Source organism: Juglans regia, chromosome 14 (assembly GCF_001411555.2).
Source record: "Juglans regia cultivar Chandler chromosome 14, Walnut 2.0, whole genome shotgun sequence".
Classification (NCBI taxonomy): domain Eukaryota; kingdom Viridiplantae; phylum Streptophyta; class Magnoliopsida; order Fagales; family Juglandaceae; genus Juglans; species Juglans regia.
Window position 1 is genome coordinate 24,176,396 of NC_049914.1, and position 20,770 is coordinate 24,197,165.

At 37.4% G+C, this 20,770-nt stretch overlaps 2 protein-coding genes across 5 annotated transcripts; one reads left to right on the forward strand and one right to left on the reverse strand.

Moving 5' to 3' along the window:
* The first annotated feature begins 2,057 nt into the window (after window positions 1–2,057).
* LOC108994633 (homeobox-DDT domain protein RLT1-like) lies at window positions 2,058–15,835 on the forward strand. 4 transcript variants are annotated; one of them, XM_018969916.2, is made up of 8 exons: window positions 2,058–2,283; window positions 4,082–4,189; window positions 4,284–4,943; window positions 5,683–5,762; window positions 13,276–13,740; window positions 13,843–13,929; window positions 14,090–14,184; window positions 15,384–15,835. In XM_018969916.2, exons 1-8 carry the CDS (start codon window positions 2,277–2,279, stop codon window positions 15,451–15,453), a joined length of 1,572 nt encoding a protein of 523 aa, XP_018825461.2. In that variant the 5' UTR covers window positions 2,058–2,276; the 3' UTR covers window positions 15,454–15,835. The 4 variants fall into 4 exon arrangements, with proteins under 4 accessions (XP_018825461.2, XP_018825463.2, XP_018825462.2 ...); XM_018969918.2 differs by having other exon boundaries at window positions 2,081–2,283; window positions 14,090–14,188; XM_018969917.2 differs by having other exon boundaries at window positions 2,081–2,283; window positions 13,312–13,740.
* Window positions 15,836–16,747: 912 nt separating this feature from the next.
* Window positions 16,748–17,242, reverse strand: LOC109016092 (E3 ubiquitin-protein ligase ATL41-like). Its single transcript, XM_018998552.2, has one exon. The coding sequence runs from the start codon at window positions 17,240–17,242 to the stop codon at window positions 16,748–16,750; it is 495 nt and encodes a 164-aa protein (XP_018854097.1).
* Between the last annotated feature and the right edge of the window lie 3,528 nt (window positions 17,243–20,770).

Below are 20,770 nucleotides of genomic sequence, written 5' to 3' on the forward strand. Positions count from 1 at the left end.
AAGAAAGAATCAGAGAAGAAGAAGAAGAAAAGGCGTGGGCTTAAACGCTGTCGTTTAAATGTGGTGGGCCTGGGCTTTTTTCTTTTTTCTGTTCAGGTGTTTCTAGATAGATAAGATGTGATACAGTAAATTTTCGTCTCACATTTTATTTCCCCTAATTTTATGACCAAATCCTATTTTATTTTCTTCTACATCTTTTATACAGATTACTCAAAGGAAATAAGCTAAAAAGTTAAAAAAATAAAATAAACAACAGAATTTAAGAAAAATATAATTTTTATATTTAATCATTTTAAAACTTTACTTCTTCTATTTAAAGTATATTTTTCTAATTTCCCTAATTTACAATTTTGTAATGTTGTTATTTTTCTGTTATATTCTTAAATTTTTGGGATTTTAAAAAATAGATTTTTAAAAACTCTTTTAATTATTATTTTTTTTAATTAGATTGTTGGTGTAACATTGGACACTTTGGAGCCACGTGTTGGCTTCTAGTTAACTGACTTTTAATTTTAATACCATTTTGCAAGTGTGTTTTTAGAATTTTTAATGAAAAACAGAATGACTTAATAAAATATTTTTAAAATTATAAGAAGACATGTACAACAATTAGAATCCCTAACAAAGTTTGAGCAAGTAAATACTGACTTACATGCCCAATAAGAATTATTAGGACAAAATTTGAGTAATGTTATATATCACATTATTATTTGAATAAAATGTGACACGTTTATCACTATTAAATATTAAAAAATTATCCAATTAAGAATTATCTAATAGTGATATATATATATCACATCTCATAAAGTAGGACGAAAATAGGATGGTGGTGTGATTTATAGAATTTTCTTTTAAAAAATTGTCATATATCAATTCATTGAAAATGAAAATTCTATATACTATATTATTATCTCACTTTTATCACACTAAGTATAATGTAGCACATTTATCACTATTAAATAATCATTTATTACATATTTATTTATCATTTAATAGCGATAAATATGCTACATACCACTTAGTATGATTAAAATATGATAAGAATGTAGTATATAGCATTACTCAAATTATAGAGTAATATGCAAATCTCAAATAGAGAAGTCTCACGCAAACTATTTATAAAAAAAATAATTTCTTTTATACTTTTTAAAGTAGAGTCTATCTTTTCATAAATATTTATATGAGATTTATCTATTTAAAATTTATATAAATTATATCTTTATTTTTATATCCTCAAACTTAATTTAGAGAAAAATAAAAACAATCTAACGTAATTGGTCGGCATGCTTACAAACCCATCGGGTAAACAACAACTCAAATATTTATATCATTAGTAACATTTACTTACCTTCATGTATTTATAAATGGAAATTGCTAAATATATCTAAAAAAAAGATTGCTTCTCCACATATCAATTATTGATAGAGAAAAAATCACAAAATTTGAATTAAAAATAAACTAACAAAATAAGTGTTGTAAATAAAAATATAAGTAAAAATATAAATAAATGTAACACTAACTCTTTATCAATATTGAAATCCTCGATGAATAAATTAAGCTCCTTCTATTAGTAATCTTATCTATGTCTGAGAAGTACAAAATTGAATTGATTCGCATATTTGAAAAATAAAGTAAGTGTTTGAATTTTATATTTATTTTTTAAAAATTTAAAACTCTCAAATTGAAATAAGAATTTGATGATGTCTAACCATGAATGTTTAAATGATCTGATTTTATGCCAAAAACTTATGGTTTGATTGAGATAAATCTCAAACTTTTAAAATAGAAGTCTTGGATTTGAAATCTCTCGATGTATAAAAAAAAAAAAAATTATCTGATTGTTTAGGACAGAATGATAAACTGTTCTAAATATATGGATATCCACTACACCAAATTAGATATGCTCAAATATATATTGGAACAGAAGTAAAAGGACAAAGTAGAAAACAAAAAGAAAATAATTAAGACCCCAAAATGAATAAGCTAAAAATTCCAAACAAAAAACATAACCCAAAAAGTAAAATAAATAAATATATTAATTAAATTTGAAATTTTTTATTGGAACCAGCATAGCATATGGGAACAAGGAATTCCCTCTGCCTTCCCACCTTGTACCAGAAACTCTTTCGTTTCCATTAGGAAATTGATTGGATGTAAAAAAAAAATTCGCATTTTCTCTGGCTTCAAGCTTGTTGGGCTAATGGGTTTTGCTTTTCGAGCCAACGGAATCCGGTACTTCCATCAAGATTGAAAGAATCACCAGGATTTCACTCAACATGGAAGGTAGTTTGTTGTATTTTCACATTCTCAATTCATATCAGCGTTTTGGGTTCTCATTTTCTGATCGGTTCGTGCGAATTGCTTTGGGTTTCTTGCGTTAGAATTTTAAATTGAGTTTTAGGACATTGAACTCTTTGCATGAACAGATAAACTGTTGTAATGGTGAAGGTAATGCCCAGGACGTGAATTTGGGAATTGTTGTTTGCTTTCCCTTCTGTCCTCTCGAGCCCCTATTGATGGAGAGTTTTGATTCTCAGGATTTTCGTGTCTTTTGTTTCCTGCATTTTCTCGAATCAATTTGGGCATTAGTTTTTCTTATTCGTTTTCCCCAAATTTTCTTTACAATGGCAATGATAACTGTATTTACATTTGAGCTTGATGATTAAAAACCCGAGTAAAATTACTGATTAATATTGGGGTTGCAATTTACTTCTTTTGGGACTGCTTTGGTCTTAATGAAGCTTGTTTAGTTATGTTTAAAATGGGTATTTTCCTTCCCACTTAATTGTTTGTAAAGTATAAGTCGAATGTACCTGAAAGTGATGATTTTTTACTTTTGGCATCTGCTTGATGCGTTCAGTTAGCTTCAATTAAATCATTTCACGAAAGCAGTATATGCAGTCTTGTCACAAGTTTTAAGTGTTAAATTCGGTGATATGATTAAATCATCAGTACTTTGTATTGTTTGGAATGATAATATTGAAAACCTGTATGGGATTAGGAAACCTTGTTCACAAATGAGAAACCTGGGTACTAGTTGAGTTATGGAAGAGTGAGCTAAGTGTGACCTATATAATCTACAGCTAGGAAAGCAAACATAATTATGCAAGTTCAAGATTTAAGGTATAATGGCAGTATAGAAAAAATGACAGGATAGAATATAAATTATGTAAGCAAGCACCATGATAGAAAATTCCTCAAATATCATGAAGTGTGAATATGCCTATGCTTGCATTTTAGTATACAGATTGAGCATTTGGCATTAGGACCAGATGGTTTTGACAGAACCTTTTATTTACTGGTCCTCGAACTTCACATATTTATTTGGGAGCAAAGGGGAGAAACTCTGACAATGTTATTTTCTTGTTGCTGAAATCATTTTATTTGACATTGCACAGAGTCCATCATGTTTCCGAAAAATCTTGTATATTTCATTAAGCCAGAGCACTTATGTCTCGTTCTATTGGACATTGCAGAAACTTTATCAAGTTTCCTTGAATAACTTCTGTATTTCATTAATCCAGAGGACTTATTGACCCTGAAGAGAAGAGAGTGGGAGAGAGAGGTGGGTGGTGGGGGAGCAAGGCCAACCAGGCATATCATTGACTTTCTATTTGCCTTAGGAACTGAGAGAATTTGTTACATTTATCCCTTCATTTTCCTGGAGACAAATTAAATTGCCATGATCAAAATGGTGTGATAGTGAACCCGTAGGGGTTGGCTCAAGTGGTAAAGGCCTTGGGGTTGGGGGTATGCTCCCCTCATGTCCAAGCTTCAAATCTCCTTAGGTGCAAACAGTCTCTAGGGGCCATCGGACCGGGGGATTTTTTCCTTGAATTACCCGAGGTACACTTGCAAAAAACTCTTTGCCGCCTGTGCACCCCGGGATTAGTCGGGACGCTGTTCTTGGACACCTAGTGCCAATAAAAAAAAAAAACAATGGTGTGATAGTGGTGTAGTTTCTAGTATTACCATTTTAATTTAACCAAGTGGCTGATAGAGAAACAATATTTCCTGATAAATATCGTGGCCATTGTTATCATTACTAAGGTTCCTTTATTACTTTTCCATTCATGCTCAGAATCAAGTGGAGTGCACTCTGAAGAGAATAAATCATCTATGGATAAAGATAGGAAAAGAAGGCTCAAGACACCTGCCCAAGTTATGGCTTTGGAAAAATTCTATGATGGTATGCAACTTCACTTTTCATATCTTATCTCAGGCTTCCGGTTAAGTGCCAATCATGTACTTTTCTAAAGGAAAATTTCTTGAACTTCTCTTAGATCACAAATACCCAACGGAAGAAATGAAGTCCCAACTTTCAGAGCAGATAGGATTGACAGAAAAGCAAATATCTGGATGGTTTTGTCACAGAAGGTTAAAAGACAAAAAACTGTTCAGAGATGAAGCTTGTCCTAGTGGACGACAAGATCATTCAGGTGCTGTTATTCAGGATCGTGGCAGTGGACTTGTACAAGATTCATGTGGCAGCACAAAACATGGTGATTATAGGCACATTGATCCAAGGGAAGTTGAAAGCCGAAGGCTCTATCGCAATGATTTTCCAGCTGCAGACCTCACCTATGAGCATGCTACTCATTATACAGGAACTGTCAGTGGCACAGATAATACGTCTTCAGAAAGTAGCTCATCTTCACAAGACAGGTTGTTTTGCCAAACTGAGGATCCAGATGATAGGGAAAATTCTAGATACCTAACACATAATGGAGTCATTGCACCCATAAATGCTACTAGTGAAAAAGTGATTGGATATAAGCCATCAGGATACTTGAAAGTGAAGGGTGAAATTGAAAATGCTGCTGTTACTGCTGTTAAGAGACAATTGGGGCGTCATTATCGAGAGGATGGTCCGCTGCTTGGTGTGGAATTTCAACCACTTCCTCCCGGTGCATTTGAGTCTCCAATTAGGAATACCATCCGTGGTAAGTTGTAACATGTATTTCCTCCTGAGAACAACAGCATCTAGTTTAAGTTATATGCAGCTGATCCTGCCAGAGTTGAATTTCTTGTTGTTGTTGGTTAGATCTTGCTGCTTAATTTTTTTAGTTGCTCTTTTATTTATCATCATTTTTGTGTGTGAAAAGTGTCTCCTTTTTTTTTATTTTTTATTTACAACGACATATATTTTTGTCTCTGGGAAAATGATAATTGGATAAGCATAATTTCCTTCATGCAAATAGTAGTACCTATTCTGAAGTATTCACATTTTCATTGGTAATGCCATGATGCATTCTTTTACTCGGCTGCTGCATCTTTGCATCTTCTCCCCTTTTACTTTTTTTTTTAAAGGTTTTATGTACCAAGGTTCCTCCCCCCACGCGAGAGAGAGAAAGATGATGATGAAGGTGGAAGAGGTAGTGGGAAGAGGTTGTTATTGATAATTTGAGTATCATTGACTAAATTCTAAAATTATGGGGTTGGAATTTTGTCATTGATGATAAAGATGAACATGCATATCTATATGAAACTAAATTCTCAAATTATGGGGTTGGAATTTTGTCATTGATGAGAAAGATGAACATGCATATCTATATGAACCTTACTTTCTATGTGTTTCCTTTGGTTTAAATCACAGAGATAGCTCCTTTTCTTAATATTCACTGGAAAACTTCTTTCTCCAGAGGGTCGGAGCCTTGTGTCTCATTTTATGTGTTTCTGCAGAACCTTACTATGTTGGGAATCCTTCCCTTCCCCATTCTCCAGATATCTCTGGACCGGAAAGGCAACCCAGTCTCAGCAATGTAAGTAGACTTTCGGATTCTTTCTTGTTCTGTATTAGACAGATTTAGTAAGTTGAAATCTGCTTTGTAATCTTTATTTTTTGCATGATGAGTGTGGTAGGGGGAGACAAAGGACTGGAATGGAAGATTTTATCAATGTGTTAAAATAACTCATCATGACAAGGAACAAACTGGATGAATATATATGTCAAGTTGTAAAGTCCATGTTATATTTTTGAGAAATTAAGAAATCAAGGACCTGTACACTTCCCACTTTTTGACTTTGAGATCTGAGTTTTTAATTTGAGTATTTCATAATTTTCAATGAAGGAATGGATGGAAGCGCATTGGAGGCCATTCCACAGTGGAGGCACTCTGGCACCGCCTGTGCCATGGTGCATCCTCTACTCCATTGTACAGGGTGGTGGAGGGGATCCTCCCCATCCCTTTTTCTTTTGTTTTTTTAGATGTTTTCCTTTAGTATATTTTTGCATGTGGATGACACATGAGTAATATTTCTGTCTATATTGGCATTTGCTGCCAGTTATTTGATGGAAATTTTCTTGGCATCTTGAGTTTAACATGTCCAATAGCACAGGTCTTGAATTTAGCAAATTAAAACTTGGGTCTCTAGAGAAAGCACACATATTTGATTTCTTAATTTCCTTGTACTCTGAAATTTTGTCCTCTGATAAGCTTTGGTGGATTTTTTTTTGATGTTATATTAAGGTTTTGGCAGAGAAGATTGTCTATAATGGCTCTAGGTATCGGTGCCTTTCATGCAACTGTAATTTTAATAGAGAATATAATTTATGAACTGTTTAGCATTTACTTTCATTATGAATTCCTGAAATTTGTGAGATATATATATATATATATATTAATGATTTTTTTATTAGTAAACGATTGTATTGATAAGAATAAGTATAGCCCAAGTACACAAGATGGTATATGAGAGGTAACACCTATCTAGGAAGAAGCAATGGAAACAAGAAAATCATGAACATCAAGGCCATTAAAATCTATAGCTATAGCCCATAGAAATAAAGTCCTAATAAAAAGAGATCTAAGTTTCTCTATTGTGCGCTCCTTGTCTTTGAACGTCCGGTCATTTTGCTCCTGCCACAAGCACCACAAAATACAGATAGGAACCATCTTCCATGCAGCTTTGATTTGTGGAATACCTCCTATGTTTGTCCAGCTGGCCAACAACGCAGCAAACTGTGGCGGGCATTACCCAAGCTAGCCCTAATCTGCAAAATACTTCATCCCATAATGCTCTAGCCAGCTCACAATGCAGTAAGAGATGATCCACAATCTCGCCATTTTTCTTACACATGCAACATCAATCTACTATGATCACCTTGCGTTTCCGCAAGTTATCCGTCGTCAAAATCTTACCCAGAGAAGCTGTCCAAGAAAAGAATGCCGCTTTGGGAGGCGCCTTATTTTGCCAAATCCTTGGACCTTCTCCATGGAAACTGATTGTTCTGCGGCTGTGTGAGAAACCTATAGAACGAGTAAACCGAGAATGTACCTTTGCGTGCGGGTATCCACCACAATGTGTAAGCTCCTTGAGTGCTCGGTTTCATGGAATACAAGAGACTAAAGAAGTCTTCAAATCTGCCAACTTCTCAATCTTGGGCTGCCCTAGTGAAGTTGATGTTCCATTGGACTTGATCCCCAGATATTGCCATAAGACCAGGCATTGAAGCTCTCGCATGTAACCCGGGAAAATGAAGTGAATGAGTCCTTTAGGGCATTATTCCCACACCATAGGTCGCTCTAGAATTTTATTCTAGAACCATCTCCCAACACAAGTCTTGTATGATGATTAAAAACCCCCCACCCTCGTCTAATGTGCTTCCAAACTCCCACCCCATTAGCCTCACTTATCTCTCTCTAGTGCGCCTCTCCCCCCCACACACACACACACACACCACATACCTCCATATTTACAATTAATCACCGATTTCCACATACCTCCATATATCATTGTTTTTATTACGACTTACCCCAAATTCAACACACTCTATAGTTATTATTATTATTATTATTTTCATCTATTATTTGGTTGGGGAGGAGTGGAGATTAGGAGTCTGGCTATGAGTGATGCATTCAGTTTAGGAAATACCATGTACATAATCAGTAGATAAAATGCAAGTTCATGCGCATTGGTTGAGTCTAGCAGTTCAAGCCAAACTTAATGATTTTGTAATTGTATGGGATTTGGAGCACTGGATTGGTTCAGCTAAGCACCACCTGAACCTTTTGATATAGTAGCAAGAGGCATGGCTGGATTTTGTTTTCTATTGCCAAGAGCTCACGAACAGCAAGAGTGCTTGGTTCGATGTGAAGTGGGGATAAGTTTCTGCCACTCTAGCTGCAAACCAATACTTTGAAGAAGGAAGCTGGTCGTTTGTCTTGATTCTTTAAATAGTTGCCAGCATAGTGAATGATGGTTTAAAGAAAGAACAAAAATTAAATTTTATATTGTCAATGGACAGCACTGTCCATCATTAATATAGTTTCCTTCTATTCTTCTTTCCTTATCTCATCTTTACTTCCGTTACTTAGGCTTGTACAGAATATAGTTTCCTTATAAGGCTAAGAATGCTAGAATCACTCAATAATTAGTTTCTTCCCATGTATAGTTCTCTTGTAAAGTTTCTATATAATATACAGATCACTCAAAGGCCAATTGATTCGGCCATTCATACATCGCATTTTACCTTATCTTGACATGGTATCAAGAGCCGGTTGATTTTTTTTCTCTCTCGGTTTCGTTGTTGCCCGCGTGCATCGTCTTCTGTCTCGGTTACGTGTGTCGGCGTGGTCTGTGTCTTGGCAGTCCCTCTCGGCATCTTCGATTTGTCTCGGTTTCGTGTGTCGGCATCGTCCTCTCGGCATCTTCGATTTCTCGTGTATCGACAGACGTACGAGCTTCGTATTTTTCGGCACTCTGCTTCTGGGGTAGCCTTTCTCGGCAGGTTCTGTCTCGGTTTTGGGCTCTCTCGGCATCTCCTTCCTCCATCGACACGCTCTTCTTCTGGAGTGGTGTGTTTCGGCAGCTCTGTTTAAGGTCTGGGCTTCTGTTCCTGCGTTCTTATTTACGTTTCTGAGTGGGTGATTTCGGCACAATTATTTTTTTTGGTCTTCGTATTATTATTTTTTTGCCTTATCACATTTGTCGGCAGAAACTCATTTTTTTGGGTTCCTTAAGTTTATTCTGGAATTTCTTTTCGTCTCGAGTTCCATTTTTTTGCAATGGATTCTGCACCTATATGTGTCAAATTTACAGGCAAAAATTATTCTACTTGGGCTTTTCAATTTGAACTTTTCCTCAAGGGAAAAGACCTTTGGGGCCATATTGATGGCACGGATGTTGCACAAACATCCAATCCTGAAAACTCCAAAGATGTCGCGTCTTCGCCTTCTTGGGATGTACTTGATGCTCGGATCATGTATTGGCTTCTTAGTTCGGTGGAGCCACATATTGTCACTAACTTGCGGGCTCATCGCTCCGCTCAATCCATGTGGAATTACCTGAAGAAAGTTTATCATCAAGACAATGATGCTCGTCGCTTTCAGTTGGAACATGCGATTGCCATGTTTCAACATGGTAGTCTTTCCATCCAAGACTACTACTCGGCATTCTTGACTCTTTGGAATGAATATACTGATTTGGTTATCGCGGATGTTCCTGTTGCTGCACTTTCCACTATTCAGAAGCTTCATGAGACTAGCCGGCGTGATCAGTTTCTTATGAAACTACGCTCGGAATATGAATCTGTTTGCTCTTCTCTACTGAACAGATCTCCTGTTCCTTCGCTGGATATTTGTTTTGGTGAGTTACTTCGCGAGGAACAACATCTTAGTACTCAAGCTATTCTGGAGCAATCTCATGGTAGTTCTGGTACAGCGACTGTGGCTTATGCTGCCCAAGGACACGGATCACCTATGACTTCTAAAAATTTGCAGTGTTTCTGCTGCAAGGCCTATGGGCATATTGCTGCCAATTGTCCTAAAAAATATTGTTCTTATTGTAAGAAAAATGGACATATTATCAAAGAATGTCGTATCCGTCCCCAGAATCGTCAGGCTCACGCATTTCAGACTTCTGTGTCTGTTTCTCCCTCAGCGCCTTCTGCAGTACATGACTCTTCCTCAGGTGTTTCCTCTGATCTTGCATCTCCTGCAGCAACTTATTGCACTCCTGAAATGGTGCAACAGATGCTAATTTCAGCATTGTCTGCGATGGGGTTTCAAGGTAAAAATTCTACTAAACTCTGGTACGTAGACTCGGGAGCTTCTAATCATATGACAAATACGCCCACTGCTCTGTGTCATGTTCGACCTTATGCTGGTCAATCTGCTATTCAAACTGCCAATGGTAGTTCTTTGCCCATAGCTGCTGTCGGAGATGCCTCTTCGACATTTACTGATGTGTTTCTTGCTCCTCAACTTTCCACGAATCTTATTTCTGTTGGTCAATTAGTGGATAACAATTGCGCTGTTAAATTTTCTGGTGATGGTTGTGTTGTGCAGGACCAGGTAACGGGGGAGCCGATCGTGAAGGGACCTAAAGTGGGGCGTTTGTTTCCACTATTTTTACCTGTTCCAGCACTTTCTTCAGTTTCTTCTATTACGTCTTTTGCTTGTAATAATGTTCCTAATCTAAGTATGGTGTGGCATCGTCGTTTAGGCCATCCTAATACTCAGATTTTATCTCATGTATTGAACTCTGATTTTCTTGGTAATAAAGAACGTTTGTCTTTATCTCTTGAGTGTGATTCTTGTAAACTTGGTAAAAGCAAAACTCTTCCTTTTCCTTTGCATGCTAGTCGAGCTTCTCACTGCTTTGATCTTGTTCATAGTGATGTTTGGGGACCTTCCCCCGTTAGTTCACATGAGAAATTTAAATACTATGTGACTTTCATTGATGATCATAGCAGATTTACTTGGGTTTATTTCCTTCATTCCAAATCTGAGGTTTTTCGTACTTTCACTGAGTTTTTAGCATATGTTGACAATCAATTTTCTGCGACTATTAAGACATTACGCACAGATTCTGGTGGTGAATATTTGTCTAATGAGTTTCAGGCTTTCTTGGCCTCTAAAGGTATTATTCATCAACGTTCATGTCCCGCTACTCCCCAACAGAATGGAGTAGCCGAACGCAAAAATCGCACTCTTCTTGACATGGTACGTACCCTCTTGTTAGAATCCTCTGTTCCATCCATGTTCTGGGTCGAGGCTCTGAAAACTGCTACTCATTTGATTAATCGTTTACCTTCCCAAGTCTTACACATGGAGTCTCCTTATTTCCGCTTGTTTGATAAGCAACCTAATTATGATAATCTTCGTACATTTGGTTGTGTATGCTTTGTTCATTTACCTCCTCATGAGCGACATAAATTATCTGCTCAATCTGTTAGATGTGCATTCTTGGGATATAATGTGTGTCAAAAAGGATTTGTTTGCTATGATCCTAATTTACATCGCACACGCATTTCTAGGAATGTTATTTTCTTTGAAAATCAACATTTCTTTCCTGTGTCATCTGTGCCCTCTTCTTCCACTGTGGTCCTCCCCTCCTTTGAGCAGCAACTCTCAAATCTTCCTCCTGTCCGCTCTCGCTTTAAACCAGGTATTGTGTATACAAGACGCTCTCGCCCACAGTCTCTTCCCATGGCTCACCCGATATCTGATCCTAACATGCTCCAGAACCAGTCAGTTGCAGCACCTCCAGAGCCCTTGGTACGACGCTCTCCTCGAGTGTCTGTACCTCCGGATAGGTATGGTTTTCCTTCTGGGACCTCTATTTCAGCTCTTACTGCTGCTTTATCCAATTTTGATATTCCCACATGCTACTCACAAGCTGCCAAGCATGACTGTTGGCAACAAGCTATGCAGGAAGAAATTGCCGCTCTAGAGGCCAATCATACCTGGGACATTGAGCCATGCCCTCCAACAATTGCTCCTCTAGGTTGCAAATGGGTTTACTCAGTCAAGGTTCGATCTGATGGAAGTTTGGATCGTTACAAAGCTCGACTTGTTGCTCTTGGGAATAATCAGGAATATGGTGTCAATTATGAAGAGACCTTTGCTCCTGTGGCTAAGATGACTACTGTTCGTACGATTCTAGCTCTTGCTTCTAATGATTGGCCACTACATCAGATGGATGTCAAGAATGCTTTTCTTCATGGGGATCTTAAAGAGTGTATTTATATGAAACCACCACCGGGACTGAGTACTCCTTCGACTTCGCATGTGTGTAAGCTTCGTCGCTCTCTTTAAGGTCTCAAACAAGCTCCAAGGGCCTGGTTTGATAAATTTCGAACCGCTTTATTACAATTCTCATTCAAGCAGAGCAAGTATGACACTTCATTGTTTCTTCGGAAATCAGATGTGGGTATTGTTGTTCTTTTGGTATATGTTGACGATATTGTGATTACTGGTTCCGACTCTATTTTACTTGGCAGCTCAAGACTCATCTCTCTGAGTCATTTCATATGAAAGACCTTGGGTCTCTCACATATTTTCTTGGTCTTGAGGTGCATCGTAGTTCATCTGGTATTTCACTCAATCAACATAAGTATGCTAGTGACCTGGTGGCTACAGCTAGCCTACAGGAGGCCACTTCGGTTGATACTCCCATGGAATTGAATGTCAAGCTTCGCAAAGAGGAGGGTGATTTACTTGAGGATCCCAGTTTATACCGGAAGTTGTATATATATTGGTATTTGCTGGCATAAATTGAGTTCTAAAAAGTGTGAAAGCTTGTTACACAGCGTAACCATAGTGTTTCTCATAGATTTCAAGTGCCAAATACTTTCAGTACTGAATATTGACGTATGTATTTGAATTGCATTCTGAACCTGCTGACCTATTGGTTTGGAGAGATCCAAGTAATTTATCTTATGGAAGAAAGCAACAATTAATTTAAGGCTTATCTCCTTCTTTACCACCACACAACTAACCTTACATTCATCCCTGCGACTGCATTTCTTGTAGTGTAATCGTCCACTGCCACTAACCCCCATTTTACCACTACCTACTGCACCTTCTTCACTATGACCTTTGCCACTACTACAGCACCAACAGCATGTGCATCTTCTAACAGCTTCACTTTCCTATTCTTAACACTTCATCTTTCCGGGTGAACTCCAACATTTAATGGATCCCTCTTGTGGGTGAAGAAATAATAAATAAATAAGATCTGTGCTGAGCAAGTCTTTTCTGGTTTTATGGCATTGAACCGAGCAACAGTTATTAGTGGTGGCTATATTATCAGTTTAGGTGTTTGAAAGCTCTCAACATCAGAGCTCACACCTGCACCTCATATTTGCTTTACTGAAGCCAATTACTCTTTCATACTCAAAATCATGGAATTCAAATAAACTCCCTGTGAAAGTTTTGCATCAATTTCAGTGGGAGTTCCACTCTGCATGCTGCTTATATTCGTGTTTTCTTTTAGAATAATTTTATTGTCTTCTGTGATAATATTTTTCCCTTTCCCCTTCCCTTTCAGAGATATGAGATGTACAATTCCAATATGGGTTCACAGGATTTATATATTGAAAGGGAAAATTGTGGCAGCATGCATGGCTCTGACAATCAGGACAAGATATCTCATCCCCAATTCAAACAGAATTCAACTGTTCTCAACCATACAAAACCTTTCTGTAAGCAGAACTCTTTCTCTGATCTGTATGAAGATTCTGCAGGAGAAACCACTGTTTACAGCAATAAGAGGAATCAAAGAATGAGCGGTAAGCATGATGTTGAAGGGATGAGGACTGATGCCATTGCTAATCGTCACACTCATTATGATGGGAAAATTGCAAGTGAGTTGCATGATTATGATAATGTCAGCCCCAACATCATCCATATGAGTGAAAAAGTCAAATTGAAGCCTTCGATATTGATTCGTAAGCCCTGCGAATCAGTGGATACAGATACAGAAGAGAGGGGGTTATCTATGAGGATGAAAAAGGTCTACTTTTCAGTTTAGACTTTACTAGTAATTTGCTATATTATTTAGAAGCTCTTTTATTTTCTTTGCTTGATATTCTAATGTTTATGTGCACATGTGCAGAAGGAGAAAGTCAATGGAAAACTCAAGGGTATTAAAGAATATGGAAACCAAGTTAACTTAAAGATGCATCCAACAAAGGAAATGATGGTGAGTTTTAGCTTTGGCCAATTTTGAATGATATCACGATACATTAATAAATACTTGTTTTGGAAATATTCTGTGTATGTACACCAGTACATATGTACATGCATGGGTGCATGCCATGCAGTGTTTTTCCTTGCTATTGATGCCCCATTTAATATTGAAGGTTGCAAAACGAGTCAGACCTGATCTTCCGAAAACAGGCTATGTGAAAAAAGCATCATTCACCGGAATGCCGACATGGAAACATCGGAGCAAAGGGTTGGTATAAATTTCTACTTATAATTGCTATGCTCTGCCTCTGTATTAGCATGCCTGCTTCCTTATGTATTTATGGATTTGCATATGCGTGTGTGCCTGATAAGATGTGAACTGATAACCCATTGCAACCCTTCCCTTGCTCCTTGAGCCAAAGCCCAAGTGCCATGCACATTTGTACATTCTTCTTCCTCATGTCAATTAGCATCATGATTTAAAATTTTTTGGTTTTCTTTGGCTATTAATTTATTGATCAAGGGCCAAGGCATTGGAAGAATTTTTCTATACCCCATATCATAGAAAGAAAAAGGATGTTCCAGTTCTTATTCTATTTATCAAAAGCAATTTAGTTTTGAATTCACTGTGTAGATGTGGTTGACAGGAAGGTAGTCTGTTTTTTACAATCCTATCCTGCTTATTATTTATAACTTTATACTGGTTCTTTGTTTTGCTTTCTTGGTGCAATGACATTAGTGCTTGTTACTGTAATGATGTGTGAATTGATTTCAGACATCGAGAACTAATCAAAGAAAGGTTTTTATAGCATTGGGGTGAATGGGGGAGGATGGTACTACCTTCGAATGCCAGCGCTTAACTGCAAACTTAATAGTTAATACGTTGGAATGGAAAGTTTGAGGGATTTTCCTTCCGTTTCAAGGGAGGCCTCTTCTAAATCTGTTTGTTTAGAGTGGGTTTGAATGTGGAATCTGAATCTATTAACTGAAGTCTTTTGGAAGTGCAAAGCTCTCATAACATCTAGCCTAAAATTGTGTATTTATGAAATTCTGACTTGTAAGTTCTGAAATCTTGAGAGGCTTATTCTAGTATTCTATCATATGTCTATCTTTTTCAGTAGAGATGGAATACTGAGAATGAAAGGTGTTGATTCGCTTAGGAAAGGTATGTTTGTGATTAGGATGTTGATTTTCTACTTAATGGAAGTTTGCGCACGAGTGGATGCATGAGATTGAACACCTAACTCAATCCTAGAAAAATGACTACCCACTCAAAGATTAGTTGTGCTTTTTTTTTTTTTTTTTCAATCGAGTTTAAATTCTTCTTTGTTCCTAAACTTTTCTGTTGTCCTTTTGAGTAATTGAAGAGCACATAGTACAGTCTTTCAAACTTCTGTTTTTCTTTCCCTTTTCAATTTTGTGACTCCAGAGCTTATTATTTTTTATTACGTTGTAAATATCATCTAGATCTGTCATGGAGATCCCGTCTAGCTTTAGCGAGGATGAAACTGCAGAAACCAGCTCTTCCCTGGAATAGGAGCCAGTAGTTGATGGATGGTAGAAAGCTTTAATGTTCTCAAAGCGATGGGCATGTACAGTCCAATGCAGAATCACTTCTTTGTAGTTACAAGGGAAGCACCACTTACCATTATCATCATCAGCAACAAAATCTCAGTTCACTGGCTAGCAATTTCTTTTGCAGTTGCAGTGCTCACCTGTTTATATGTGTAGAAAGAATTCCTTTTTTTAATTTTCATTTGAATTTTACTGCTTCACAGAGGAAAATGTTGGTAATGAACGCTTGGCTGTAAGATTCATATGCCTGGATCTGCAAAGGATCAAGGCATGGAAAACAAAAACCATGGCAGTGCTTTCTGCCCTAGACTTGTTTTGATTTGTTAATCACTGGAATTAGCCTACCTCGTTCTGTTATTTTTTTTTCCCCTCTCCCTCGCTAATTGGCAGCAGTTCCCGAACAACCGGGGATATTTTACCGATACAATTGTTACATGAACCGTAAATATTGGAACAGAGTCATTATCACAGGTTTTCTCCAGATATGTGATAATTTTAGCATGTTAATGCTTTGTATCTTGGTAAGCTTTTTAAAACCCCTCACAAGCTATGCTTCTTCTGCTTGGAAATGCCTATCCTGTTCGCTTTGCTTTACTGTCTTTGAATTTCATGCTCTCCTTGCTTTATTGTCTTTGATCTGTTTTAGTAAACAACAAAAGGGAGGAAAAGGATTGGCGCGGCAGGTATCTGTGTATTCAGTGCCCTTCAGGCTTCAAGTTTGAACCAATGCCATTGTTAAGCTTTCTGGAAGTTCTCACCTTTCAGAACTCAATACCTTGTATTGTTGTTGATTTTAATGCTGCATTGTATATTCTGTCTGGGGTGTTATTAAGAATTTGCCGCATCTGGCTGATGCAGTATATTTTTAGGAAAAACGCTGCTCTAGCTCTTTTGCTGGTAGCTCTCGGGGCTACTGCTGGGTTTTTATTTTTTTATTTGTTTATTTAATGATTTAAGTATTTTTTTAATAATGTTGTAAATTTTTTACAAAAAGAATATTTAAAAGTGTAAAAAAAGGCAAAAAAAAAACTTAAATAAACTAGCGGGAGCTCCGAGCGGTTGCTGTAGAGCCACTCATATTTTTAAATGATTGTCTATTTAAGTTGTTGACGTATAAAACTATTTAAAACTATTTAAAATGTGTCATATGACCGAGAACAACAAAATTTAGTACAAATGATAGCATTTATTCAGGAAATAAAAAAGAAGATAAAAAAGGAAAATTTATAAATTGGATTCACTTTCATGATCTTCTTTCATATGTTCAGCTCAAACTCTTTGAGCTGCATCTGGTATCTACACAAAGGACATGTTGCCTTACTCCTAAGCCACCTCACTATACAATCGGTATGAAACTCGTGCATGCACCCAAGCATTCTTCCTTCATCCCCTTCCTGCATTTCTTCTTGACAAACCCCACAGACCATCCCATTTTCCTCCACCACCACCTCCTCCGTCCCTGCAAATGCCGGGTCCACCGTCTTCGCCAAGATCCTCCCCAGTCTTCGCATCACCTCGAACTCAACCTCCCTCAGCACCGTCTGGAATTCGCGCTTCGTTTCGCGCGCCCGCCACAAGGCTAACTCCGCCGTCATGGTGTCCAACCTTATGCGTTGCAGCTCCAACGTATCCAACTTCCCTGTGAACGTCCGGGGGTCGTACGAACCATCGTAAGTCGAGTATTTACCCCAGTTGCTCAGCCTGTCGAGCAGTTCAGCCCTCAACGTAGCTATCTGAAGCTCATCAATCATGGTGAATCTGAGGGCACGATTCTTCGCAATACCGGCAAGGAGAAAGATGCAGACACAAACTTGAATGAAATACGGAGCTCGTTTTGTTTCTTAGGAAAAGACATCTTATGTATGTTTGAGTTCTGGACTCTATAAAGTCGGTGTCAGAGTGCAATTTGGCCCAGCGCCGTGCAGCGAGTATGAGAGATCTAATGGTGGAGAAGCCACGAGGGAATTGGAGGGAAGGTGGGCGGCAGCAGTAGCAGCATCGTCTCGGACACACGGCTTTTGAATGATCAATATTGGTGGCCTGCGTTCTACGAGTAAAAGAAAACGTGTTTCTTTTTTCAAGCAAGCGTTTACAGGACAGTCAACAGGGCAAGATGTCCGGTCTAACATTCATCACAAACCAACAAAAAATCATGAATGTTTCTTGTGAATATCTCGTTAAAAATTCTTATCTTCAATCACTATTTATATTACTACATGTCTTATAAAAAATATTTTTTTATTTTATAAAAAACACTCATGTACCTTATAAAAAACTCATATATATTAAATACTAGAATGAATAATTATTAATACATTACATCTATCATTCATTTTTATCAGGAATGTCAAGTGTAATTTTAGTTCAAAGTAGGGGTAAAGGAATATGAATTTATACAAGGGTTTCTAGTTTAGAAAAAAACTACTATGCCGCCCAATAGTTTCTGCTCCATTTGATCGTTCAGTGAATTTTTTTTTTTTTTACTTAATGATTAAAAAAGTAATTTTTATTATATTGTTATATTTTTTAAAAATATTTAAAAAAAATATGAATAAAAAAAATATTACTTTTACATTAACAGTCACTTGCACAGTAAGCTGCAAGCGGCACAGTAGTGCAGCTCTATAGTTTATACAAGTGTTTTTTTTTTTTTTTCTTTTTCTAATTTCCTGTGAGTTTCATTTATTTATTTATTAATTTTTTCCCGTTTCATGGACGCAACAAGTTTTACAATCGGAACTTCCAATCAATTGCTAACTTTACTCCCGTTCTTGGTCACTTTAGGATAATTGATAGAGTTGTGCATCCCGGTCGGTTTTTATTTTGGTTCGGTCTAGAATCTGGAAAATCGGGTTCATTCTGGCCAATGTCCGAATTTCGTTCTCACCTCTATTCGGATGCAGGTACCGGGTTAATACTTAGTACATGTAACCATATTTTATATTTTAAAAATAATTTACTTTATAAATGAAACCACGCAATTTCAAAATGACGTCCTTTTATGTTTATAGCCCTCTTCTTTAAAATGATTTTTTTTAATAAATTTAGATATTCAGTTACAATATGAGTAACTTAATATTTGAATTTTTACAACCGATTACTCACCTATATTGTAACATGGTTAATCCAAGCAGATAATTGGATTGCATTATAAACCCGGATGCGAATTTTGATATAGCCGAATATCCAAATCTACATCGAGGTTTACATACCTAATAATTGAGTTCATTTTTTTAAAAATAATTCACCGTGGATAGTAGCTACCCCCGCATCGGGATGATTTTCCAACTACTCTAAGGATAGCGGTCGAAGTTATTGGTTTGATAGTTTGTCATTCTTTCGGGGTGGTAGCCACCACCCCAAGGCATGGCCAAAGTGGTGGCTAGTGGTAGTCCGACAATGAATTTAGGTTTGAAATTTTAGAGGTCTGAGTTGCAATTTAGGATAGAATGACAAACTTTAGATAACTCAAAACCGTCTTGGGGAATCTTTGAGAAACAGTAGCCCACGTGGAGATGAAACGTCCCGTTTCATTAGATAACTCAAAACGCACTCACCGTTGGGCATCTCCGCGAAGCCAACCCCTTTCCTTCCCTTCGTCTTCTCCACTCCAACACACCTCTCTTCTTTCTCTCGCCCTCTCTGCCAAACCCAAGAAGCCATGGAGATCCCGGAAAAGCTTCTCAAGCACAAGTTCCCCATCATCTTTGCTCTCACTCTCACTCTCACTCTCACCATTGTCCTCGTAGCACCCATTTTCATCACCATCTTGGCTTACTTTTGGCCCCTCTTTTTCTCCTCCGCACTCTTCCTCTTCGCTGTGATCTTCTTAGGGCAGACTTTCATAAAGGGCACAGACGTCCATGGCGACAACAAGGCTGGAGAGGGACTCCTTGATTACGTCGCTGGGCAACCTGAACATCCGCTAGAGAGCTTCAAGTCTGAGTAGCAGCACGAAACAACAAAGCTCTTTCGTTCTCTAGAACCCACAAAGCGGACAACAGCTCATACCCAAGAATTAGAGGACAAATTAGCAAATGGAAGAAAAAAAGAGGAATAGAAATCTAGAAAAATTCATGAAAAAGAGGAATAAAAAATCCTCGTCGAAGCGCAACCACATGGGATTGGAAGAGGAAAAAGGAGTAGAATGGTCAGTTTCTTCTTTCCAATCTAAATGCTCTGCAGTCGAAATGGGATTGGGCATTTTTCAGTCAGTGGTCTTCTTCTTTTCACTCGAAATGCTCTGTAAAAATGAGTTTGGACAGTAAAAATACAACAATTCCCCCCATTTCCTGACACTTACGAGGCCCTGGTTGATTTTTGGACACAAAGGAACTTTCAAATACAGCAACAAGAAATGGCCAAAATCCAGCGCCCTATTCTCTGTAATTAACTAGTATATATCTGATGAAAACCCAAGCCAACTTGGGAGTGATAGGGTCAAAGAAAGAGATCGAGCAGAAAGACAAAAAAAAAAAGCCCATGTTATCGTATAGTAAGAGTTGTTAAAGAAATTCAAAAAATGGCGGAAGGGAGAGAAAAGGAAATGACTTTTCAAAGGACGGCCATTGTTGACCAGTTCCAAGCAAAATGATATTGTAAGTGTGGCTAATATTGAAAATAACGCTCTAAAGGACAGTCATTGCTGGGAAGATACAGACAAAATGATCTTGAGTGTTTATCTTCCAGAATCAATATTTTATCTTCCAAAACCAAGATTTCTTTTTTTTCCTTTCCTCTGTGTTGTTTTTTTATTTTTTTAATATATTTACTGACATGGCAAGTGCCGATTCCCCTACGATTGCAACTGGCGGTTGTACGTAGAAGAACTGTTTAGGATATAGGGTGTTTTAAAAAAAATCAGTATGTGAGAAATAATCATGTGTGGTACAGTGCATAAGACTACCAAATGATTCATAAGCTGGGCCATGCACAAGCAAAACGAGGCTCGCCAGCCAAGGATATGAGCATCCACTGTAGCAAGACATGGGCCGCAGTCAACCCAAAACCCCAACTCAATGCCTCCATGGTAGATCGAATCCAAAAGTCTAAAAGCAATGCTGCTTCTACTACTATAAGCCAAGCTAAGCCCATGAAATCCATGGCGAAAATAATGATAATGATTTTTAAAATTTTTTTTTCCCATCGTAAGTGATGTATTGCCGTATCAAACTTGCAAGTAGCAGAATTTAATTAGAAAAATATAAATTTTATTGATTTGAATTTCAAACTTTACTTAACTGTCTTTTATTTAAAATATTATTGTGAAAAGAGTTATA